General features: G+C 44.9%; 3 protein-coding genes and 1 long non-coding RNA gene across 13 annotated transcripts in view; 2 read left to right on the forward strand and 2 right to left on the reverse strand.

Annotated features, from left to right (window-relative positions):
- Positions 1-224: 224 nt before the first annotated feature.
- On the forward strand, positions 225-12,694 carry ATAT1 (alpha tubulin acetyltransferase 1). 7 transcript variants are annotated; one of them, XM_077161220.1, is made up of 13 exons: positions 225-358; positions 827-887; positions 1,007-1,098; positions 1,221-1,281; positions 1,380-1,493; positions 1,673-1,774; positions 7,283-7,328; positions 7,444-7,506; positions 8,609-8,680; positions 8,888-9,131; positions 11,741-11,853; positions 11,946-11,988; positions 12,347-12,694. In XM_077161220.1, the coding sequence occupies exons 1-13, from the start codon at positions 252-254 to the stop codon at positions 12,519-12,521; spliced, it is 1,293 nt and encodes a 430-aa protein (XP_077017335.1). In that variant the 5' UTR covers positions 225-251; the 3' UTR covers positions 12,522-12,694. The 7 variants fall into 7 exon arrangements, with proteins under 7 accessions (XP_077017335.1, XP_077017337.1, XP_077017339.1 ...); XM_077161222.1 differs by having other exon boundaries at positions 11,774-11,853; XM_077161224.1 differs by having other exon boundaries at positions 12,163-12,464.
- LOC143684349 (uncharacterized) lies at positions 8,829-13,279 on the reverse strand. The gene is made up of 2 exons (XR_013175998.1): positions 11,319-13,279; positions 8,829-10,999 (listed from the first exon to the last, which is right to left on the reverse strand). It is a non-coding gene; the product is annotated as an uncharacterized LOC143684349 (long non-coding RNA).
- C5H6orf136 (chromosome 5 C6orf136 homolog) lies at positions 12,880-16,797 on the forward strand. 4 transcript variants are annotated; one of them, XM_077161225.1, is made up of 6 exons: positions 12,880-13,149; positions 14,585-14,986; positions 15,280-15,368; positions 15,534-15,734; positions 16,326-16,395; positions 16,494-16,797. In XM_077161225.1, the coding sequence occupies exons 1-6, from the start codon at positions 13,078-13,080 to the stop codon at positions 16,605-16,607; spliced, it is 948 nt and encodes a 315-aa protein (XP_077017340.1). In that variant the 5' UTR covers positions 12,880-13,077; the 3' UTR covers positions 16,608-16,797. The 4 variants fall into 4 exon arrangements, with proteins under 4 accessions (XP_077017340.1, XP_077017341.1, XP_077017342.1 ...); XM_077161226.1 differs by having other exon boundaries at positions 12,881-13,174; positions 14,931-14,986; XM_077161227.1 differs by having other exon boundaries at positions 12,884-13,149; positions 14,931-14,986.
- DHX16 (DEAH-box helicase 16) overlaps positions 16,790-25,489 on the reverse strand; it is a 43,185-nt gene continuing 34,485 nt past the window's right edge. The window contains exons 10-20 of the mRNA XM_077161214.1: positions 22,033-22,243; positions 21,744-21,842; positions 21,490-21,642; positions 19,903-20,043; positions 19,567-19,729; positions 19,343-19,461; positions 19,155-19,222; positions 18,287-18,449; positions 18,029-18,190; positions 17,565-17,738; positions 16,790-17,061 (exon numbers count right to left, since the gene is read on the reverse strand). Of these exons, the coding sequence (XP_077017329.1) occupies positions 16,933-17,061; positions 17,565-17,738; positions 18,029-18,190; positions 18,287-18,449; positions 19,155-19,222; positions 19,343-19,461; positions 19,567-19,729; positions 19,903-20,043; positions 21,490-21,642; positions 21,744-21,842; positions 22,033-22,243 (1,582 nt within the window). The 3' untranslated portion in view covers positions 16,790-16,932. The remainder of the gene's footprint in view (positions 17,062-17,564; positions 17,739-18,028; positions 18,191-18,286; positions 18,450-19,154; positions 19,223-19,342; positions 19,462-19,566; positions 19,730-19,902; positions 20,044-21,489; positions 21,643-21,743; positions 21,843-22,032; positions 22,244-25,489) is intronic.

The raw sequence follows: 25,489 nt of genomic DNA on the forward strand, positions 1-25,489 counted from the left end.
GACACACAATACTCAGCTGTTCCACTGAGGGGCCGAAGGCTTTGAGTGTGAACTTCTGAAGCCAAGGAAAAATGCGTTGCCATGGCACGCACTACTGTGGGAGCCGGGGAGGTGGCAATGTTAAGGGGACAGCTGGCATGTAGGAAGAACGGGGTCTCCTGGGCCGGTCGCTAGGACGTTGACGGAGGGCGGGGAGGCGAGGGGGGCGGAAGTGACGTCTGAGGGGCGGGTCCGGCCGCGCACAATGGGCCATGGAGTTCCCGTTCGATGTGGACACGCTGCTCCCGGAGCGGATCACCGTGCTGGACCAGCATCTGCGGCCCCCGGCCCGCCGACCCGGAACAACAACGCCGGCCCGGTGACATCTCAAACCCGCCCCCTGGCCCTTCTCTCCCGGTTCCTCTCGAAACTTGGCCCCGGGGCCACGCCCCCTTCTCCCTGACTGTGGCGGCTCCTTTTGATGCCCTGCCCCCTCTTTTGGTGACCTTTGACCCTAGGCCTAAGGGTGGTTGATCAGTGCTTGAACCTGTGACTTTACACCCCTTTGCCCAATATATGGTCCCACTCAAAGGATGTGGATGATCTGCTCTTCCTGTTTCCCCACAAAAATCTCCAGGGAGGAGGGAGTATATCACAATGGAAGAGATGCAGCAAAAATTTGGGTTCCAGAGGGCTGGGATGGGGAAACAGATTGGAAGCCTCCAAGTCAGAGGCAGAGACCCTTATATATTGAACCTGGGCTGGAATTGTGGCCCAGGTTCTCAGGGATTGACAGCCCAAGACCTTCCAATTAAGTGAGTATCTGACTGTATATCCCTTTTTATAGTGTTGATCTTCAGCAACAAATTATGACCATTGTAGATGAACTGGGCAAGGCTTCTGCTAAGGTATTGGGGAATCTTAAGATGGAGTAGGGTGGGGAGCACTTTGTGGAGACAGTAGATATGGGAGGTACTGGGTACCTTGAAGGGGACTTGCAGAAAGTCTGTCTCCATCTTTCCTGCAGGCCCAGCATCTTCCTGCTCCCATCACCAGTGCATCAAGGATGCAGAGTAACCGCCATGTTATGTATGTGCTTAAAGACACTTCAGCCCGACCGTGAGTGCCAAATGCTCTTCCATCCTAGGCTTAATTCTACTCCCCATCCCTTTCCCCTTCTTTGATCCTCCCTGTTCCAGATAGCTGGTATTAGTTTGTTCATTATTTTCTCCATCCTGCAGGGCTGGAAAAGGAGCCATTATCGGTTTCCTCAAAGTTGGATACAAGAAGCTCTTTGTACTGGTGAGTGCTACTGTTTCCTGAGAACAAAAGTGATCAAGATCAGGGAACAGCTAAGATGCCTGGGTCCTAAAAGATATTTATTCTTCTTTATCTGTTAGGATGATCGTGAGGCTCACAATGAGGTAGAACCACTTTGCATCCTGGACTTTTACATCCATGAGTCACTTCAGCGCCATGGCCATGGACAAGAACTCTTCCAGTATATGTTGCAGGTATCACTTACGTCTTCATAGGATCTGCCCAAGGTAGAGATCAGAGGTGCTTTTGCCCTGAGCCTTCCAAAGGCCTTGTTTCTCCCTCAATTTCCTCTTTATCCCTTCCTAGGCTCCCTGGGTTCTTACTGGCTTACTCTTTCCACACCTCTTACCTCTAAGCTTCCTGTTCCTTGCAGAAGGAGCGAGTTGAACCACACCAACTGGCCGTTGACCGACCATCACAGAAGCTGCTTAAGTTCCTGAATAAGCACTACAACCTGGAGACCACAGTCCCACAGGTTAGAGATTTCAGAGAGCAGAACCCCACTGAACATTCCTATTGGATTTATCATTTGGGGTCAAAAAAGTGCTGCCTTCCAGGAGCAAGTTGTTGCTAACTATATAGGATTCAATTTCTACAACTAAGCTCCTTACTTTTCTTGTTGTATCACTCTTATCCTACAGCCACTTCACTAATCTTTTCTGATTCATCATCATGGGCTGTTTGCCAAACCTAATAATTTTTCACCCCTGTGCCCCAAACACAGCCAGCTCATTATCACCACTTTGTTTTTATGCAGGTCATTGCTCAGTTGTTCAGTTAACATTTATTAAGGGCCCAGAATAATATACATTCCCTGTCCTCAGGCAGATTTGGTCTAATATGGGAAATGGGTATTGTTTATAAAATGCAATGAAATGTTACTAATGCTATTCATTCATTCACTCACTTATTCATTCAACAAATATTTATTGAGCACCTGCCACCGTGTTCTAGAGTAGGAATATTTTACTCAACAAAACAGACAAAAGCCCCTGCCCTGTGGAGCTTATATTGTAGTGGAGGAAGATAGACAAACATAAAAAAAAAAAAAAGTATATATGATGGTTAATAATGAGTGCTCTGGAAAAATGAGAGCCAGTAAGAGGACTTGGCACTGTCGAGGCAGAGATGGGGGTGTGTGGCATTGGAAGTATAAATGGGATAATCAGAATAGGTCTCACTAAGAAAGTGTCCCAATGGATGTGGAAAAGAGTTAGATAATGTGTAGAGGGAGAACATTCCAGGCAGAGAGAATGGCTAGTGTAAAGACCATGAGGTGAGGAGTGTGCCTCTTAGAGCAGATTAGTATAGCCACAACAGAGTGAGTATGGGTGTGTTAGGATATCTGATCAGAGAGGAAAAACATTTAAGGCCTTATTTGCTATTGCAGAGACTTTGAAAAAAGGAGAACCCCCTGAGCAGAGGGATAATCTAATCTGACTTTTTATTGTAACAAGATCACTTTGGCTGTTATGTTAAGACACGGCAAATACTACTGGTCAGTGAGAGGTAGGGGTGAGGGGTATGTTATGTGTGAGTGTTTTCTTTTTATTTATCTAAAGTGATGCAAGTGTTCTAAAAAATGATCATGGTGATGAATACACAACTATGTGATATATTGAGAGCACTGATTGTACACCATGTATGAAATATGTGTGAAGATTTCTCAATAAAAATATTTTTAAAAAAAGGTGAAGGAGGAGTCATAACAGAGAAGTGAAGATTTAACAAATGAATATGACTGCTGAATCATTATATTGATATTTCTTTTTAGTCTCCAGTGTCTTGGAGCAGCTAGAAGGAAAAACCTAAAATGGTGGAACAGTAACGCATTCCAAACTCTGATACCTGTTTGGAATGTATTACAGATATCTGTTCTACTTGTTGCAATGTACTTTGAAATTCATTGCTTTTTTTGTATATATGTTGTATTTCACAATAAAAAAATGTAAAAAAAAAAAAAAAAAAAACAACCCAGCACAGGAGCAAGTATAGAGGCAAGTAGACCAGTTAGGAGGCAATAATACTGATGAAAAATGGTGGTGGCTCAGACCAAGGTGGCAGCAGTGGAGATGGTAAGGAATGCTCAATGTTAAATATTGTGAAGGAGTAACAAATAAGATTTCATGATGGATTGTATGTGGTGATGAAAGGGAGGAGTTAAGAATGACCCGAAAGTTTTTGGTCTGAGCACTTGGAAAGATGGAATTGCATTAACCAAGATGGTAGATAGAGCACCTTTTGGGGGGAAATACTAGGAGTCCATTTTGAATAAGTTAAGTTGGAGATTCAGTTGAACAAACAGTTTGGTACTTCCCTGGAATCCAGGGGAGAGGATTGGGATGCAGAATCCTCAGCATGCAGATGATATTTAAAGCAATGAAACAGGATGAAATCACTAAGGAGAGATGGAAAAGTGGTCCAAGGACTTAAGCCCTTGGGCTCTCTTTTAAGATATCAGGGAGAAGAGGAGGAACGAGAAAATGCAACCAAAGAGGGTGACTAGTGAGGCAGATAAAAACTTAAAAGTGAGGTAACCTGGAAGGCAAGTAAAGAAAGTGTTTCTAGAAGGCTTACTGGGTCAAATGCTGCTGATCAGTGACATGAGAGGAGGACTGAGAAGTGATTGCTGCATTTGCTTCTTCAGGCCACTAGTAATCTTTTTTTTATTGATATATATTATATATTCACATACCATGTAATCATCCAAAGTGTAAAATCAGTGGTTCACAATACCATATAGCTATGCATTTATCATCAAAATTGACTTTTTTTGAAAAATAATATATGCACAAAACAATAAATTTCAAAGCACATCGCAACAATTAGTTGTAGAACAGATTTCAGAGTTTGGTATGGGTTACAATTCCACAATTTTAGGTTTTTACTTCTAGCTGCTCTAAGATACTGGAGACTAAAAGAAATCTCAACATAATGATTCAGCAACTATTGCACTATCTAATTCCAGAACATTTTTATCACCCATAAAGAAACCCTGCATTCATTAAGCAGTCATTCCCCATCTCCTCTGTCACCCCCCACCCCCCCCCCGCCCTCCCCCCCCCCCCCCCCCCCCCCCCCCCACCCCCCCTCCGCGCCATAGCCTCTGTCAACTACTAATCTACTTCCTGTCACTATGGCTTTGCCTATTAAAGGCATTTCATTTAAATGAAATCATATAATATGTGAACTTTTATCTTTGACTTCACTTACCATAATGTCGTCAAGGTTCATTCATGCTGGAGTACATTCCTTTTTATGGCTGAATAATACTTTATTGCAAAAATATACCATAATTTGCTTATTAATCATATTTATCACTCAATGGACATTTGGTTATTAACACCCTTTGGCTATTATGAATAATGGTGCTATGGGCATTGGTGTACAGGTGTCTGTTTGAATCCCTGCTTTCAGTTCTTGTGGATAAATACCTAGGAATGGATTTACTGGGTCACATGGTAAGTCTATGTTTAAGTTTTTGAGGATCTGCCAAACTGTTTTCCACAGTGGCTACAGTGTTTTACTTTCCCACCAGCAATGCACAAGGATTCTAATTTCTCCACATACACTTGTTATTTTCATATATTGGTATTTCTTTTGGTCTCCAGTGTCTTTGAGTAGTTTGAAGAAAAAACGAAAAATCATGGAGTTTCAACCCATACCAAACTTTAAAATATGTTCTATAACTACTTGCTAAAATGTACCTGGAAATTTATTCCCTTTTTTTGTGTATATGTTATATTTTACAATTAAAAAAAAAAAAGCTAAAAAAAAGAGAGAAACCAATCTCATTGTGCTTTTGATTTGCATTTCCCTAATGACTAATGTGCTGAGCATCCTTTCATGTGCTTATTGGCCATTCGCGTATCTTCTTTACAGAAATGTCTATTCTAATCCTTTGCCCATATTTTGTGTTGTCTTTTTGTTATTGAGTTGTTAGAGTTCTTAGAGTTCTTTATATATTCTGGATACTAGACCCTTAGATAATATGATTTGCAAATATTTTTTCTCATTCTGCAAGTTGTCTTTTAACTTTCTTGATAGTCTTTTTTCTTTTCTTTTTTGACACGGGCAGGTTCTGGGAATCGAACCTGGGTCTCTGGCATGGCAGGCAAGAACTCTGCCACTGAGCCACCATTGCCCATCCTCTTGATAGACTTTTGAAGCACAAAATTTTTTTATTTTGATGAAGTCTAGTTTATCTTATTTTTCTTTTGTTGCTTGTGCTTTTGGTGTCATGTTTAAGAAACTGTTCCATTAATCGAAGGTCACAAAGATTTATACCTACATTGCCTTCTAGTGGTGTTTAAGTTTTAGCTCTAACATTTAGTTCTGTCATCCATTTTGAGTGAATTTTTATATACGATGTGAGGTAGGGGTCCAAATTAATTATTTTGTCTGTGGCTCAGTAGTACAACTGAGCCATGTACCATTTGTTGGGGAAAAAATATATATATTCTTTCCCTATTTTGTGATCTTGGCACCTTTCCTGAAAATTTTCTGGAATCTCACTTCTTCTCCATTGATCTTATTTCTGTTCTTACTCCAATACCACACTGTTGTTTTTTTGTTTTATTTTTTCACTGTAAAATATAACATATATACAAAACAAAGAAAGAAAAAAGCAATACTTTCAAAGCACTCTTCAGCAGTAGTTACAAGACAGATCCCAGAGTTTGTAACGAGCTACTATACCATCATCTCAGATTTTTCCTTCTAGCTGCTCCAGAACATTGGAGGCTAGAAGGAATAAATAGTTTATCATCATAATTGATTTTTTTTCTTTTGTGAAAAATAACATATACAAAAAAAAACAATAAATTTCAAAGCACAGCACAACAGTTAGTTGTAGAACAGATTTCAGAGTTTGATTTGGATTACAAATTCCACAATTTTGGGTTTTTATTTCTAGCTACTCTAAAATACTGGAGACTAAAATATCAGTATAATGACTGAGCGTCATACTCATTTGTTAAACCCTACCTTCTGTTGTAACTCCACCATCAACTTTGATCTCTCTATCCCACTTCTTAGGAGTATTTGGCTTACGTCCATTCTAACTTTTTCATGTTGAAAAGGACTGTTAATAATATGGGAGGGGGATGGAACTAGTTGATGTTCTGGAGAGGCTGGCCACTCTGCAATTCAGGATTTATCTGGTCCAGGGACTCATCTGGAGGTTGTCAGTTTTTGGAATATTACCCTAATGCCTGGACTCTTTGTAGAATATTATGTTTTTTAGGATTGGCCGGAATGGTTTTGGTTGGGATTTGGCAAGTTATGATAGGTAGCAGTGTCTAACTGAAGCTTATGTATCAGTGACCTCCAGAGTAGCCTCTTGACTCTATTACCTTATTTGTTACACTTATACCTTATTTGTTACACTTCTTATTTGTAGTGTACTGATACCTTATTTGTTACACTTCTTTTCCCCCTTTTGGTCAGGGTGGAATTGTTGATCCCATGGTGCCAGAACCGGACCCATCCCTGGGAGTCATCTCCCACGCCACCAGGGAGAATTTCACCCCTGGATGTCATGTCCCATGTAGGGGTGAGGAGAATGATTTCACTTGCAGAGTTGGGCTTAGAGAGAGAGTACTACATTAGTTTGATTACAGTAGCTTTGTAGTAATTTTTTTTTCATGGGCACGCACCAGGAACCGAACCCAAGTCTCCAGCATGGCAGGCGAGAAGTCTGCCTGCTGAGCCACTGTGGCCTGCCCTGTAGTAAGGTTTAATATGAGTTCTCCAACATTGCTCTTTTTCAGGGTTGTTTTAGCTTCTCAAGGACCCTTGCAGTTTCATACGAACTTTAGGATTAGCTTGTCAGGATCTAGATTTTTCACTAGGTCTGTCACCAAAGACAGGGAGGCTGACTTTTCCTCCTTCCAGTGTAGTTTTTTCTAGCACAGGGTTCTGAATCCAAATATATACTGAGTGGGTGAATGGACAACTGTATTTTGCTTGTTTCATCTTTTAGGTGAACAACTTTGTGATCTTTGAAGGCTTCTTTGCCCATCAACATCGTAAGTTTTCTTACTTTGTGTTAGTCATATAGTTGGGGTGACAGGAAGGAAAGAGGTAGATTCTTGGTTGCACTGGCCCCCTCACTGAGGGACACCACCTCTTCCTTCCTCACAGGGCCCCCTGCTCCCTCTCTGAGGGCAACTCGACGTGCTGCTGTGGTCGACCCCATACCTGCTGGTAAACCTGTACTAAATGGGTGGAAACATAGTGCACTGATGGCTAGTCCCTCTGTGGGCAGCAGGGAGTTCACTGCTCTCTGTGGGCAACTAAAGCAACCCTGTCTCCAGCAGTCATTTCCTAGTGGTCTTTGTCCTTCATGGGAGCTCAGTCCACTTTATACTTGGCAGGACTTCTAACTAAGGAAACTTATTGGGTCCTTTTGGATGACTGATGTTGATGGAGCTTCTTGCTGCTTCAGTCCATCAAAATAGCCCAGAGTCACATTTCCTTGGAAATTGCTCAGGTTTCTCTCAGGCAGTGAGGGACAGGCAAGTGCAGACAGCCCTTCCAGTTCCATTCACAGAACAGGTATAACGTGAATGATCCAAAGTTTAAATATTAGTTTTAAGGGATAACTCAGAATTTATAACATTTTCAACCAAATAATGAAGTTGACCTAGAGAAAACAAATCTGAGGGATTAAAATACTTCCTAAATTCCACATCCTAGCCTCAAACACACGCATTCCTTCCGCCCTTACTTTAGACAGTTCATTGTCTCCCAATACTTGGATAACTCCTTTTTGATGTCTATATTTCTCACCTTTCTTTTAAAAAAAAAAAAAAAGATTTAAATTTTGTCCCATCTTTGCACAAAAAGGAGAGGTTCTGTCTCGCCCCTAATGTCCCCTGACCTCTCCAAAGCAATTCCTGATTAAGGGCTTTATCTGCCTCATCTAGAGGGACCCAGGGTTCTTGGTGATCTGGCTGGGACCATTCCACAGCCCCAGAATCCCAATGACAGTAAGAGCGCACCTTCCTTTGGCTGTCTTACTCCTGTATCTCCCAAGCTCCCCAATTCTCCCCTTGGTCTTCCTCCTCATGGGTCTTTCTTCCCTAACTTTGGCCTATTCCATCTGGCTCTCCCCAGTATTCCTCCCCAAAATCCCTTTTGGTGTGCTGGTATTGCCAAAACGCTGATTCTGCAGCGGAGCTGAACTACTTCCCCAGGAGGAACTGGTGTCAGGGAGCAGAGGTTTGGGATTGTGGAGTAGTGGGAGGGGTGCAGAAACAGCTATATCTCCTAATGCTGACCTTGCCTGTGTCCCCTCCACCACCAGCTCCAGCGAGGAAGCTGCCACCCAAGAGAGCAGAGGGAGACATTAAGCCATACTCCTCTAGTGATCGAGAATGTAAGAAGGACTGGGGTGGGGTGTGTGGGCCCAGAGTATCTTAAAACACGGGAAGAGAATGCTTGGGGGACACAGGGGAAGGATAAGATTGCTCTAAAGGCTCTGATTTATCTTGTTTTCTACCCTAATATTTGCTTTCATATATCTGTTGTCTTCTCTCCTTTTTTTTTTTTTCCTGTCTCGCTCTTAATTCTCCCTCTCTCCCAGTTCTGAAAGTAGCTGTGGAGCCTCCATGGCCCCTAAACAGAGCACCTCGCCGTGCTACACCTGCAGCCCACCCACCACCCCGCTCCAGCAGCCTGGGGAACTCACCAGAACGGGGTCCCCTCCGCCCCTTTGTGCCAGAGCAGGAGCTGTTGCGTTCCCTACGCCTCTGCCCACCACACCCTACTGCCCGCCTTCTGCTTGCCACAGACCCTGGGGGCAGCCCAGCCCAACGTCGCCGCACCAGGTAATAGGGAGTTGGAGGGTTAGGGAGCCACAAAAGTGTCTTAGCGGATGCTGGAAATAGCAGAGGGTAGTTTGAATCTATCAGAGACTAGAAGAAATAGGATAGGTGGAGTCCTGAAACTTTGCAAGAAAAATATATTGAAAAATACACATGGAAGTGGTCTGGAAATTATAGTGAAGAAACAGAATAGGACTTATACGGAACCCAGAGACCCTAGTTTTAAAGTGAGAGTTGGGGGGCAAGGGCAGGAAGAGCACACAGATCCATTGGGTGGGGGGATTGAGCCTTCTCCAATTAGGCAGGTTGTGGTTTAGCACCTACTGGGAAAGGGGCAGTGTCTCTGACACAGATGGGAGCCACTGGCCCCGTGTGGCAGGAGTCCATCTCAGTGGGCAGGGAGTGGGCATCTCCTTTATTTCTCTCTCCAGCTTTCTTTTCACCTCTGACTTCTCTTTCTGTTTTTTTCTCCCCCATTTTCCTTCTCCCTTCTTCCTGTCCATGACATCCTTCCACAGCTCCCTTCCCCGCTCTGATGAGAGTCGATACTGACAGATAGCTACCCCTACTCCCCCTGGAGACTTAGGGATGGTAGCAACCCCTCTTGCTGAGAACCCCGGACCCACTGTTCCATTACATCCCCTAGAACTCATCACCTAGAAACCTGACAGAGTCCATAGGATTCCCTCTTCCCCTTGCTTGGAAAGCTGTATTGTCAGGGTCCCAAATAGTCTAATCCTTTGCAGCTTTTATTACCACAGAAAGTATCCCTTTTCTCCTAATGTGGGCTCTAAAGACTCTCCCCACAGACAGCCTAATCTGCTGCCAGACCCCTTGGCTGGGTGGCTCATATGTATTAACCAAGAAGCACACCCTTGCACGCTCTCAGACTCTATAACAAAATGGAAGGTCCAAAGGCCTTCTCTGCCAGGGAAACCTTTTAAGAAGTTTTGTCCATGGGATAAATCCCATATTACCTCTATAGTGTGTACCCACCAGGCTTGCCCTTTAAGCCTGCTATTGCCAGGCAGTAAGCTGTGCTTCTAAGCAGTCCAGATAGGTAGGACCGGGACCTTCAGAAATTACCAGCTCCCCAAAGGGAACCACTTAACATTGCCAAACTCTTTAATTTTCACGTTTTGTATATGTGTATGTCAGAGAACTCCCAAACTGATGTCTGCTTGGGGTCTCTACTGGAGACCCTAACCAGCACCACTTCCCCAAAATCAATTCTCTGAAGGAGTTTATTTCTTGGCAGTAGACCCTAGCAAGCACCCTGGGATTACTGTTAACCATGTTTCAGAAGATACTCCTGGGTCTCAAGATCTACTAGATCCTGGAATTTCCGCTAGCATCCATCCCTCCCTGGTAGCTAGATGCTGGTGTATTTCTGTCTTGTAAGATTGTCTTGAGATGATGGGAGACTACCCTTCCGTCTTTTTTTCTAAAATGTTCCTCCTTCCCTGCTCCACACCCCAGGATAGAGATACATCTTTCCCTCTCCTACCTTCTGAATGTGTAGATCAGGTATCCCACCATATTCCCCCAAATCCTTGGGAGCAGGATCTCCCTCATTCCCACTCACTCCTCCCTTTCCTTCTTCCTTTCAGTGTTGTCTGAATAAACTGTGAATTTTTTGTTTTTGTTTTTTAAATTGACATTTTCAATGAAAAAAAAAGTACCCCAAAAAAACCAAAACTTAAGGTCTCAGCCTCGTTTGTGTGTCGCCCCTTATTTTCCCCAGATCTCAGAACTCCTGTCACTCTCATCTTCCTCACCTCTAATATCTGCAGAGCTCTCCTTCCAAGAGCTGGTGTCTGTCCATCTGCATCTTTACTGCTGGGTCTCCTCCTGCAGATTCTGCATGTCTCCTGTCATGTAATCAAAGGATCCCTCTGTGAATGTTCCTTTATCTAGTCCCTCATTCCCTCCAGGAACCTTCACCTCTTCCCCCAATGACTTTACCCCCAAGCTAGCCCTTGCTGAGATGTCAAGAGTTATCAACATCTGTGGGATCCACTAAGTGGTATGTATGTGTATGTCAGGGAACTCCCAAACTGATGTCTGCTGGGGGTCTCTACAGGAGACTCTAACCAATACCAATTCCTTGGATAGCTTTTCCCACTTTGTGATTTCTGCCCTTCTCCCAACTAAACCCTTGAATATCACTCTCTCCAGACAATCCCTTACCTCCATTGAGAGTCCAACATGTTCTGTCATTTCTATTCCAAAGGATTTCTTCCTTTTCCTCCAGAATTCAGTCTTGCTCGGTACTCCCAATTTTCCTCAGAGGTATTCTTAAGGTAACCATGTTTTCCAAGCCAAACATCAAAGAACCAACAAATTCTTTTTTTGCCTATAGAAAACTCTGTTTTTATGATTTAGATCACATTTAGCCATACATTTAATACAGTATTCAACCAGAATAAAGCAACAAATCAGGACTGCTCCAGAAAATTTTGGGGTATAAAACGTGCCCCCTCCCTATTTCTGAGGCATACTTAGATTAGAATCCCATAGGGAAGGTAATTACCCCCTTCTCTTTGTTCCTTGCTGTTTATTTTATTACTCTCCTCTAATTCCTCCATACCCACCCATCTTTTGTCCTGTAGCTTCTTCCCCATCATCTCCCATTTCTTCTGCAGGGGAACTCCCCCAGGGCTGGTAGCCCAAAGCTGCTGCTACAGCCGCCATGGGGGGTTGAATTCCTCATTCCCTGACACAGGTAAGTATGCATTTTTCCTTACCCTCAAATCAAGTAGGCCCCATTCACAACCTACTTTAGCCTTCCCATGCATATGCCTGATATTCCCACAGGCAACCAAGAATCGAAGCAGGGGGAACAGGAAACAGAGAATAGGTGAGGGCTGGACCCCTACCAGCTATATACATATGCCCCCCCCACCACCACCACACTTTCTCATTCCTTTCCTAACACCACCCTCAACTACTACTTCCTCCTAAATCTGAACTGGGTACCAGCTCCTCCCTTAAGTCCTCTTTCTTAATAACTCATAAGCCTCTTTCCCTGTAGGTTCAACCTGGTGCTTCTCTGAGGGGCTTCAAATTGGAAGCCTCTAGCGATTCCAGCCTCATATCCTTCATGTGTCCTCTTTTACACCAAAACTTGACACTTGAAAGCCAGCCAAACCCTGAAGTCTGTGATCTTAATTCCCTATTTAGTACCCCTAATACTCCCTCTCCTTCCCACCTACCAGGTTTACCAGTGAGGAGCAGGTCTTTTCACAGGACAGGTGTGGGAAGGAACCAATGCACAGCGCCCCTCCACAGGTCCACGCCCCACCAGCACCCTCTTGGACAGTGGGCGGGGACGTTTTCAATGCCAGGTTTATTCGAAACCTGCAGGAAGGTCGCAGCACCAGGCCTTGGTGACCACTGCCCACTCTTACACCTCCAAAGACAGTGTTATCTCCTTCGCTACAAGAGCTAGCCAAAGCCCAGTTTTCATAGTGGTTGTATTCATTCACTCATTCATTCAACAGGTTAGCAGCTCCAAATCATCTGTATCTTATTTTTAATTAGAGTAATAAAAGTATTTATTTTTCTCATAAGAGCTATTCTAAGGTTTGTCATTATTTCAATCTCATCCCTCGCTCTCGTTACATCCGGCTGTTGGACCCCACCTTGGCTCAGCTTTCCGCGCAAGCGCTATAACTGCAGTTCACGGAGCCGCTAACTTACTACGCAAGCGCTTTAGGGCAGCCTCCGATCCGGCGAGCGCAGGCGCACTGATTGCGGACCGAGCGGCTCTGCTGGCTCCTTGAACCCGCAGTGCGCAAGCGCGCAACATCTTCATAGTTCTCCCCTCAGCCCCTTACCGCCCCCCCTCCCCCTTTCCCCTTCACGAAGCCGGTGCTGAGGCAAGCTCACCCCGGTGAGGAGGCCGGAGGTCGCACTCAAGAGGTGCTCTCTCCACTCCCAGAAGATCATGTACCACCCAAGCCGGGGGGCGGCCCGGCGTCTAGGCCCCTGCCTCCGCGCCTACCAGGCTCGACCCCAGGTGAGAGCAGAGAGGAAGCGAGAGGGTAAGAGAGGGGGCGGGGAGAGACCCTCAGATCCAGCACACGGGACGCACAGCGCACTGGCACTGCGCAGGCGCAGTGGCGCCCCACCGCCCCTTCCCACCCGGCCTTGGCGGCGCGTGGAGGGGTGGGAGGTCGCGGGGCGAGAGGGCGGTGCCACCCCGCCTGACGCTCAATGGGCGACGGCTAGCAAGGGTTTGGGTTGGGGGTAGGCGGGCAAATAAAGTCTAGGCTGGGGCAGCCAGGGGCGGCCGCTTGTGCGCCCTTGTTTCCGCGGTTACCTGTGGCTGGAGGTGATTTGAAGGGCAGGGGGCGGGGAGGTTACGGCTCGCCCGCGGTCCCGCCGGGGAGCCTCCTGGTTTCCATTCGACCTGCGGGCAGCGCTCCGCATCCTGCGCATCCTCCACTTGGATGGCGGACCCGGCGGGAAGGCCAGCCCGGGGGCAGCCGGCTCGGGGCCCCGCACCCGGGCGAACAAGATGGCCACGCCTCCGGCTGAGACAGCGCCTCTAGGGCACCGTTGGGGACAGAGGTACCCGCACTGCCCGCCTTCCCCGAAGTGAGACACACATACCGCCACCACTACTACCCACCCCACCTCAGGAGGCCTGTTTTTGAGTGACTTCCCTTATCGCAGTTATAGTGTTATTAAAATAGGGAAAATTGAAGCCCAGGCTCCTTGGGCTGGTTGTGTCATGTGGAAGGCCTGGACTGATAATAGCTCACATTTATATACCACTCTACAGGTTGCAAAGTTTTATTTCCATTCATTATTTCTTACTGCCTTAATAACCCAGTGAGACATTATCGTCCTCATTTATAGGACATTTATAGGAAAATAGCACAGGGAATGGAAGTGCCAAAGGTTGCACGGTGTAATTGGATTTCAAAGAAAAGCCTCCAAACTCCAGTTGGATATTCTTTTTTCTGTATATTTGCCTCACACACTTAATTATGGAGTTGTATTATAGGCCATATGATTTCATCCACAGCACAATAAAACCTGTTATTCATTAATTGGTTGATTCATCAAATATATATTCTGATATGATTCTTGCTGTAGAAGATGAAACTGACCCACGACAGCATTGAAATCTTAAATGTTAAGGTGTTGGCTAATGTTTTGGGAGGTACTTATTCCTGTGTATCAAGAAAGTGTTTCCTCCTGTTTTCAGGAGTGATGGCGATGAATCCGTTCCTTTTTTCCTGTAGTAATTCCATTTCTCTTGTCAGGAGGAACAGGTGGGAACAAGAAATCTGTTAATGAGCAGAATTTTTTTTGGGGGGGGCGGGTATTGCATGATCTGGGAATCGCACCCGGTCTCCTGCATGGAAGGTGAGCAGATAAGCAGAAGTTGAATGAAGGGACATCAGGCAGCTGGATTCTTTTTCCTCTTTGTTCTTCCTCTTTAGGACCGGCTTTCTTCACGGGCTCTACCATTCCCACCCCTTTGGCCCCACTCCACAACAACCACTTTTCCATCTTCTCCCCTCCTTTGGTCTCCTTCACCACCATGCTCTCTTGCTCAGCCACTTCTCCAGGCTCCCCAGCTACCTCTACCTCAGATTCAGGCCCTCAGCTCACCGTGGGTGGTCCTCCCTCCAGGAAAGAGGGAGGAGGGACCGGGACCTGAATTACATGGGGGCTGCCTGGATGGGCTTAGATGCCTCTTTGAGAGACCTCCCTGCCCCTCTCCTGGGGCTCTGATACCCTTCCAAGCCCCTGGGACCACCCACCCTTCCCCTTCCACACCATCAGGGGATCCCAGTATGGAAGAGCACCTGGCTGTTATGTATGAGAGACTGAGACAAGAGGTAAGTCTGTTTTAAAGTGGCCTTTGTCCACAGTGGGAGGGATGTAGGTAATGCTTGGAAATAGAGGATTAGTCAGCTGGATTCTTTATTTAACCACCACGAAGACATAGAGAGGCATTACAGACATTTTCCTGAGGAAAAGATGCTCCTCAGTTTGGGTTAGGGGAGGTTAGGGTTGGGATGAGATGACCTTTAACTTAGAAGGGAATAAGGAGGCTCTAAAAGTAAAAAACAGAGAAATGGGATCATCTGTTATCCTTCCCACTGGTCTAATGCCATCTTCTTCCACCTAGCTTCCCAACCTGTTCCTTCACTCCCACGACTATGCTCTCTACTCATCAGATGTGGAATTTATCAACGAGATCCTGAACATACGTACCAAGTGAGCCAGGCCACTGGTAGGGCCTTGGGGAGGAAAAGGCCTCTTTCCATTTCCCAAAACAGGCCCCAGTCTACTTCTCACAGCTGTTTCCATTCCTCAGGCAGAGGCCAGTTTGTATTCCTGTTTCTGCCATCATGAGGTTTCTTTCCCATCCCCTTCTCATAGAGGCCGGACATGGTACATTCTGTCACTGACCCTCTGCCGCTTCCTGGCCTGGAACTATTTTGCACAACTTCGGTTGGAGGTTCTACAGCTGACCCGCCACTCCGAGAATTGGACCCTGCAAGCCCGTTGGCGCCTTGTGGGGTTGCCCATCCACATATTCTTTCTGCATTTCTACAAACGTGACAAGGATGAGCTTTACCAGTAAGAGAAGAGTGAGAAAAGACCTACATTCATTCCCCAATGGGAATCATTTAGGGATCTAATCATTTAGTCTCCCAGACAATCTCTGATCTACCCTGACTTGAGTACAGCCTCCTCAAGGACAGTGATCTTATTTTAATGTAACAAAAAAAATAGGGCTTTGAGTATATTAGAAAACCTTAGAACTTTAGTTTCTTCATGTACATTACCTAACACATAGTAGGCACTCAAAATAATTCTTGAACAAATGAAAATTCCTGTCTCACAACCGTAGGTAAAGTACATTAGTAAAATTCTGGCACTGAGTAGAATCCCAAGAAATTGTCAGGCCTAGCCTCTACCATGTTTACACCACTGGTTCCTAAGCTTTGGTTCCAGTGGAATCACCTAGGGTTCTTTAGAATATACTTGTGCCAGTCATTCTGATTTAATTAGGACAGGGTACAGTCTGGGAGTCAGGGATTTTAAAAATTCCCCAAAGTGATCTAAGGAGAAGCAGTTTAAGAACTACTAGTTTAAATAAATGCATGAGTTAAATTTTGGGACAAGTTACCTTCTCCCTCAATAAGTCTCTCTTTCTCCCCTTCCCAGGACCTATGATGCCTATTCTACTTTCTATCTGAATTCCAATGGCCTCATTTGTCGCCATCACCTGGACAAAGTGAGTCCCAGAACTGGGTGGGTTGGAGGGGGTGGGGTAAGGACCATAACATTTGCTCCCTGCCTCCCCACCACTGGCATTAACCTTCCTTCCTGCAGCTGATGCCTTCACACTCACCCCCAACACCTGTGAAGAAGCTGCTAGTGGGAGCCCTGGTGGCCTTGGGGCTGTCAGAGCCAGAACCCAACTTGTACCTGTGTCCCAAGGCCTGATCCTGACCCAGGAATTGGAATGGAGGCAGCACTGAAGACTTTGTTATGCACAAGAGACAGCGGTGGAGGTCGTCAAGAATCTCAGTAGCCACCTTCCTCCCCAATTATCCTTCGTTCCTTTCCATCTCATGCTGTGTAAGGCTGCTGTGTAACTTAACTTGTAAATAATAAAGCTTACATGAATAAGTGAGATACGCTTTCTATATACCACTTTATCTGGATCCCTCCACAAGCTTTATTAAAAAAATAATTTTATTTTAATAGACATTAAATAATATTCAGAAGGACATGGAGCTGTGGTCAGATTTTGCAGATGTCTCCTTCTCTACCCTAGTTCTTCTCGTGTCTTGCCTGTTTTCTTGGGCATTTTCTTAGCATGGGAATCTTCTAGCTCCTTGGCCTTGTAATAGTGAGGAGCCACCTCCAGAAGCCAACTGCTTTCAATCTCCAGTACCTAAAAAGGGAGAGAAAAGATCAGTAGGCTTCTCTTCTTTCTGACCTAAATTATTTGGTCATTGAAAAGGGTTCTCTTCTTTCCCCTTTGACTGCAAACTAGGGGAAAGGTGCCAGGGCTCTATTAATATATATCCAAAGGTCAGACAAAGACACATTTTGTTATTCAGGATGCCAAATAGGTTATCCCTAAGAAAAGCCTGGCAGCTAGAGTCTCTATACTTTAAGAGGATAGAGTCCTCTGTCTGCCTTGTTCATCATTCTGCACCTAAAACACTGAAACAGCAGTATTCAGTTTGAGTGAATATATAGTTCTCAGCAGCTTTCAGAAGATGCTGAGACAGTTATTTGATAGGATGTCTCTCTAGTTTATCCTATCTTAAACTAATGTGTGTTTCTGTTTCTCTACCAGCCCCAGGAACTTGAACCTGGGTTCTTGGGCTTGCCAAAATACCATCTCCCCATATAATCTCCACCTGCCTGCGCAGGGGATGATACCTTTACCTGTCTCATGAACTCCTTGGTGGTCAAGACAAGTTCATGATAGAGCAACCAGCGTGGCTGTTCCTCAAAGAGGGAGGAGTTGGGATGAATGAACACTGTCTGCTGCTGTTTCACTGTGCGATACCCACTCCGAGTCAACCGTGCTGTGTGGTAGAAGTAACCAGCAGTTATGGCCTAAGGAGCAGATGGAAAGAAGGTCAAGGGGAAAGCCAGGTATCTGGCGACCCAGAGCATGCTAAACCTTCTTAGTTCAGGATTGAATTCTAGGGGACTAAAAAGATAAGGAACACATGAAGAACCCACTGAGAAATTTTCAGTGGGGTGGGGAACAAAGAGCCCAGAGAGAAAACATCTCAAGGGGAAGAGGGCACATTCTTAGGCTGGAGGAACTGCTACATGCCCCCAGCGGGGACACCTGCTCCCTGGAACATTAGGTGGAGACAGCTGACTGAAGAAATGCTGACCTTGCGTACACGAATATAGTCCCCCTGGCAGGAACTGAGACCAACTTCCACACGTTCCAAGAGCCCCTCCAGCTGTTCCCGCACATCCCGGGCTCGGCGCATTGACCGAAACTGTACAAAGTTCTCATAGCACCACTGGGAAGAGTAGCCACTCTCAGCCCACTGTGAAGAGATTAAAGGGGGCGGGGGCGGTTTACATATACAGCAAGACTAGAGACCCCCATGTCTCCCTCGTTTCCACTCATAAAACCCAGTGACCTGTGTATAAACATTCAGCAGAACCAGATGGTCTCCACCAGGGAGGAAGAAGTTAACACGGGCGTTGTCAGCATGGACGACCTTATCCTTGGGGCGGTAGAAGATGGAGTTGTTGACAGACAGCATAGCGGCTACTGTCAGGATCTCCTCTGAGCAACTGTACCTGGGGCAGGAAGGGGCAAGCAAGAGAATTCAAATCAGGACACACAAGATACACACCATGGGAAAAAGTGACTACTTGATAACTATTTCCTCAGGTGGGTTAGGATAGTGGCTACAAAGCAGATAGATTCTGGTGGTGGGAACAACTACATATGGTCAAGGAAATAGAGGCTATGGCTGAAAGGCAGTTGTATAAGAGTGCTATCCACGGAAGGGGTATAGGAAAGCACTGGGGACTCCTACGGGCTTCTGTAGTAAGAAAGTGTACATTATGTGCATCAGGGAAAGACGACCCTTTACATTAAAGGGATATGTGACCTCAACAATGCCAGAGGAATGGCATTTAAGTGGTCCCTCCACAGCCTCATCTAAATGTTCCAGTCTGAAATCTTAGCAGGAAGTAAGGTTTTAATTCCAAAACCAGCCTGAACTAAGTTCCTCTCACAGATGGAAAACTGCCTACTTTAATTCATGCCCCAGAATTTTCTATGTGTTTGTCAATCTTCCCATCTGATATCATCATCAAGAAAAGGAAAGTATCTTACTGACTCCTGCAGACCTCAAAAGAAGCAGTAAGACTTCTCTAATAACTTATTACTTGTCATTTCTTGAAAAAGAGAAAAAGAAAGAAAGACGGCCCCAAAGACAGAAGGACGCATGGCCAATCTGTGTGCTGGGAGGCTGGAATGGCAGGTACAGGGCTTACTTCTCAGAGGCCAAGATCATTTTAGATAGCATGGGGTCCACTGGCAGTTCTGCCATCTTTCGACCAGACTAAGGAGAAAGAAAGAGAAAATTGAAGCCAGTTCTCCCTCAGGTTCCCCTCTACCACTACAGAGAACCCCAGAGCCTCCCCTGACCCATGACCCACCCGACACTGCCCTACGATCTCACCGTTGTGAGCTCCCCGAGGTGGTTGAGGGCTCCCAGAGCATACAGCTGCTCCAAAGCCAGCAGCAGGGTCTCATATGGTGGAGGGTCCAGGAAATCAAAGTGCATCAGGTCATGGATCCCTAAAGAAAGATGTAAGGGAATAATAGAACAAAGTCCCCTTAAAATGACCCAGTGACTCCAGCCCCTACCTCCCTCCTCTCTCAGGACTGGAGCATTGCAGTCACCTAAGCTCTTGAGCAACAGCACAACATTGCCCAGGCTGGTCCTCTGGATCTCAGGCACTGTTGTTTCTTCTAGCTCGTGCTGATAGGCCCAGGCTGTGTATAGGCGGAAGCACTTCCCTGCTGCTACCCGACCTGCACGACCAGCTCGCTGATTGGCTGAGGCCTAGAAAGGAGAGGCAGGGTAGCTGACAGTTGGGTCAGAGAAAAGAGAGGAAGCAGTATTTAGGAAAGAAATCTGGGAGGAGGATGTGAACAGCTTATGCCCCATCTTCTAAAAAGCCCCCAGCCCCCTCCCAAGTTGGGCAGCAGAGACCCGGCTGAGGGGCCCAGGCTGACCTTGCTGCAGGGTGTGACAGTAAGCGATTCCATGCCTGTGCGAGGGTTGTAGCTCTTTTGCTTACAGAAACCTGGATCCAGCACATAAATGATGCCCTCGATGGTGAGTGAGGTCTCTGCAATGTTTGTGGCTACCACCACCTGAGTGAGAGGATATAGGGTCAGCCAGAGACACTGCCCACATACCTGCCTAGAAGAATGATCCCAGAAGGTGAGGAGCAGAGAAGCAAAGAGCAGATGAGGGGTAGGACTGAGGGGATTAGTGTCCCACATCAGGAGGTGGGGACAAGGCCAGCAGAAGGGTGACAGAGAAGTGGGGGTCAGCAGGTGCCTAATGAGGAAAGGAAATGTAGAAGAAGATTTAGGGTTTTTTCCATAGATGGGAGATAGAGGTATCCAGGTTCCTGTCCCCATCTTCCCCCCATGCCAATTTCATGATAATCTTCACGTATCACTTCCTGCAATAACAGCCTTCTAAACAACTCTCCCTGCTCCTACCACTAGCCTTCTTTGGCCTGTTATCACTTGGCATCCAAAATTTCCCTTTTAAATTGTAAACTTGTACCATCACTCCTCCATCCTTCAATGGCTTCTCACCTTACTTTACAACTAAACCCAAACTCCTTAAGGCCCTGTATCACTGAGATTATAGTTCCTTTCTGATCTCATCTCCTAGCATCCTGTCCCCGCTTCACCCTACTTCTGCCCAACAGTAGTCCCCTGACTTGTTTAAGCACACTTCTCACTTGGGTCTTTGCAAAAGCTATTCCCTCCACTTGGAGCACTTCCCCGATATCAGCTGGCTCCCTCCCTCACCAGTTCAGGCCTCTGCTCTACTTTCACCTTTTCCAAGGCAACCCAATGATAATACCTTCTTGCTATCCCTTATGCCAGATAGTCAGCGGCCATTTTCCTACATTACTTTGTATCTCTAGACCACTCATCACAAACTGATGTTATGCATTTATGTGCCTATTGTCTTTCTCACTTGACTGTAAATTCTATGATTCTAGGAACTTTGTTTTGTTTATCACTATATCCTCATCCCCTACAACAGTTTAATAAGAAGAACTCATTAAATGTTTGTTGAACGAAATTACATCTCTGCTCAAAATTCTTTGATTGCCATTCAGTTGTCTAAAGTCCAACTTCTCCTGCCTGCCATCAAAGGCCCTCCCCAATCTTGGCCCAAAGTTGCTTTTAGCTTTGTCTACTTCTCTTTTGCCATGTGAATGTTCCACTGCAAGCCCACTATATCACTTTCTGATCTCAGACATGCCTCTCTCTAACATGCCCCCAGCCATTTTTCTTAAAGGTCCAGCTCAAACCCCACCTCCTGGCAGATAAGGGCCTTCCTCCTTCCCTGAGATTCTACAGTGCTTACCTCCTAGGCTGTGTATTTGGCTCTCTCTTGGTTCATGCTGTATTCATCCTTTCTCTTTGGCTTCTGAGGCAAGGGATAGACTCCTACACAGCCTTGTATCTGCCCCTGTGCCCAAGGCACCTTGCATAGAGCATGTACCTATTTTTTTTTTTTTTACTACTAATCGTGTGAACTATAGGTGCAGAGTGGGTTTCTCCACTGACCTTTCGTGCCCCAGGTGGTGTAGGCTGGAAGATACGAGCCTGCATGTCAGAGGGCAGGTTGGCATAAATGGGTAGCACCAGAAGTTCCCGGATTTTGGATCCCAGACGGCGGCAGCGATCCTGGAGCATCTCACAGGCAGCTTCAATCTCCTCCTGGATTCATGGTGGAGAAAGCAGCTAGGGTCCCAAGTGGCCAATACACCAGTTCCATTTCCCCCTGGGGGACACACATCGTCACCCCCCATATCACACACCTGTCCTGTCAGGAACACCAATATATCCCCAGGAGGCTGGGTCACATGGATTTGTAGCACAGATACCACACAGGCTTCTAGGTAGTCAGCCTCTGGAGCCTAGGAACGGGGGAATGGGCACAGGAAGGCCACTTTCTTAGGCAAACTTTTCCCTTTCCTCCCAGCTCAATACTCATTTTACCTCAGTTTCCCTGTGACCCTCTATGCCACTTCTCCCTCCTTGGCACAATCTCCTCTAAAGGCGCTAGCTTCTCTGCTTCTCCCACCCCATCCTCCCCTAGGAGGTCACCTTGGTATAGAAGATGTCAACTGGAAACCTGCGTCCAGGGATTCGGAAGACAGGGGCATCATCAAAAAAGGTAGAAAAACGGGCAGTGTCCAGTGTGGCTGAAGCCACCAGGACCTTGAGCTCAGGTCGGAAGCGAGCAACATCCTTGATCAACCCAAAGAGAATGTCTGTATGTAGGGTCCGTTCGTGAGCCTCATCCACCATCACCACACTGGAGAAGCAAGAGAGAGAGCAATTAGGGAGGCAGCCAGGAAATGCAGGAGTAGACCACTAGGGTCCCCTGGATGGGAGTGGAAGGACAGATGCAAAGAGCTGGTCAGCTGGGTTCCTGGAGGGACCTCAAAGGTGAAAGTGGGGGGTACAGCAGATGGCGTTACCTGGGGCTTGAGTGGCTGAACCGGTTATCAGAGGACTGGTGAGAGAAAATGGCCAAGAATAAACCAAAAAGACAGAAGTCTAGGAATGTATTTCATATAGCCAGCCAAAAAAACTTTAAGACAAAGCAAAACAAGTTACCATGAATCTCAAGAAGATAAACATTGTGAATGATGAAAAAGTTAACAGAATAAAGTTTTGCAGACATACAAAAAGAACTTGCACACTTTTCAAAGGCCTTTACGTTGAACCTCTGCAGAAACAGCTGATTTTATTTTCTTGAATAATAAAGTTTATTTTTAGAGCAGTTTTAGGTTCATAGAAAAAATTGCACAGAGTTCCCATATATACCCCACTGCCAGAGGATTTCTCCTATTTTTTTTTTTTTTTTATTTTTTTTTTTAAAGGAAAGACAGAGAGAAGGAAGGAAGGAAGGAAGAAAGGGAAACATTTTTAAACATTTTCTTGTTTTATTGTATTCTGTTTCTCCGTTTTTGTTACATGGGCTGGGGCCGGGAATCGAACCGAGGTCCTCCGGCATAGCAGGCAAGCACTTTGCCCGCTGAGCCACCGCGGCCCGCCCTCTCCTATTTTTAACATCTTGCATTAATGTGATATATTTGTTATATTCAGTGAACCAATTTTGATATATTTTTAGTTATGAAGGTCTATAGTTTGCATTAGGGTACACTCTTTGGGCGCATATAGATCTGGATTTTTTGTTTTGTTTTTTTTTTCTTCATTCTCTTTTTAAATTTTTATTAATAAAACCAATCAACATACAATATGAACATTCTTTTGTTCATCACATAGTTGTATATTCATCATAATCATTTCTTAGAACATTTGCAAAAAAATAAAAAAAGAACATTTGCATCAATTCAGAAAACTAAAAAGAAAACAGGGAAAAATTCATACATACCTTACCCCTCCCATTCACTGATCACTAGCATTTCAATCTACTAAATTTATTTTGACACTTATTCCCCTATTATTTATTTATTTTTAATCCTTATGTTTTACTTATCTGACCACAAGGTACATAAAAGCATCAGACACAAGGTTTGCATAATCACACCATAACACTGCAAAAGCTATATCATTGTACAATCATCTTCAAGAAACATGGCTACCAGAACACAGCTCTACATTTTCAGGCAGTTCCCTCCAGCCTCTCTCTTACACCTTAACTAAAAAGGTGATATTTATTTAATGCGTAAGAATAACCTCCAGGACAATATTTGTAAATGATATATCAGATAAAGTTCTAGTATCCAGAATATATAAAGAGATTGTTCAACTCAACAACAAAAAGACAGACAACTCAATTACAAAATGGACAAAAGACTTGAACAGATACTTCTCAGAAGAGGAAATACAAATGGCCAAAAGGCACATGAAAAGATGCTCAACTTCCCTGGTTATTAGGGAAATGCACATCAAAACCACAACGAAATAACATTTCACACCCACCAGAATGGCCATTATCAAAAAAACAGAAAACAACAAGTGCTGGAGAAGATGTGGAGAAACAGGCACACTTATCCACTGTTGGTGGGAATGTCAAATGGTACAACCACTGTGGAAGGCACTTTGGCGGTTCCACAGGAACCTAAGTATAGAATTGCCATATGACCTGACAATACCACTTCTAGCTATCTACTCAGAGGATATGAGGGCAAAAACACAAACGGACATTTGCACAACAATGTTTATAGCAGCATTTTTACAACTGCCAAGAAACAGTCCAAATGTCCATCAACAGACAAGCGGCTAAACAAACTAGGGTATATACATACAATGGAATATTATGCAGCAGTAAGACATAATAAAGTTATGAAGTATGTAACAACATGGACGGACCTTAAAGACATTATGCTGAGTGAGGTTAGCCAGAAACAAAAGGACAAATACTGTATGGTCTCACTGACATGAACTAACATTAATGAATGAACTTGGATAATTTCAGTTAAGAACAGAGGTCATCAGAAGATAGAAATAGGGTAGATATTGGGTAACTGGAACTGAAGGGATACAGATTGTACGACGGGACTGTCTGTAAAAATTCAGAAATGGATAGCACAATACTACCTAACTGTAATACAATAATGTTAGAACACTGAATGAAGCTGAATGTGAGAATGACAGAGGGAGGAGGCCTGGAGGCACAAATGAAATGAAGGAAAGATAGATGATAAAGACTGAGATGGTATAATCTAGGAATGCCTAGAGTATACAATGATACTGACTAAATGTACAAATTTAAAAATATTTTGCATGAGAAAGAACAAAGGAATGTCAATAATGCAGGGTGTTGAAAACAGATGGTAAATAATATTTTAAAACTTTAACATATGTGTGAGACTAAAGCAAAAAATGTTTATTTGGTACAAAATTTATATTTTGACTAGTGCATCTCCTAATATAACTTATGTAGATAGTTGGTTGAATACCATAAGTACATGGAACCTTGGGTAGGACATGAGATTTTTTTGGTTTGTCTAGAGTGATGCCCCAATGAATCCCAGAGTGATTTGATCAGTGAGTGGAAAAGTATTTGTAAAGTATTTGCAAAGAATGGTGAGAATGGGGGAAAATTCAACTTCCCCAAGTTGAATTCTTGATATTCTCACAAGCAGTGCGGACAACCAAAGCAATAGGCTGAGCCACCAGTCTTGGGGTTTGTTCATATGAAACTTAACCCTACAAACAATAGGTCAACTCTACTTAAAATTAGGCCTAAGTGTCACCCCCCAAGAGAACCTCTTTTGTTGCTCAGATGTGGCCTCTCTCTCCAGCCAACACAACAAGCAAACTCACCACCCTCCCCCGTCTACATGGGACATGACCCCCACGGGTGTGGATCTTCCTGGCAATGTGGGATAGAAATCCTAGAATGAGCTGAGATTCGGCATCAAGGGATTGAGAAAAAACCTAGAACGAGCTGAGACTCAGCATTAAGGGATTGAGAAAAAACCTAGAACGAGCTGAGACTCAGCATTAAGGGATTGAGAAAACTTTCTCGACCAAAAGGGGGAAGAGTGAAATAAGACAAAGTGTCAATGGCTGAGAGATTCCAAGC

Source organism: Tamandua tetradactyla, chromosome 5, assembly GCF_023851605.1.
Source record: "Tamandua tetradactyla isolate mTamTet1 chromosome 5, mTamTet1.pri, whole genome shotgun sequence".
In the NCBI taxonomy this organism is placed as follows: domain Eukaryota; kingdom Metazoa; phylum Chordata; class Mammalia; order Pilosa; family Myrmecophagidae; genus Tamandua; species Tamandua tetradactyla.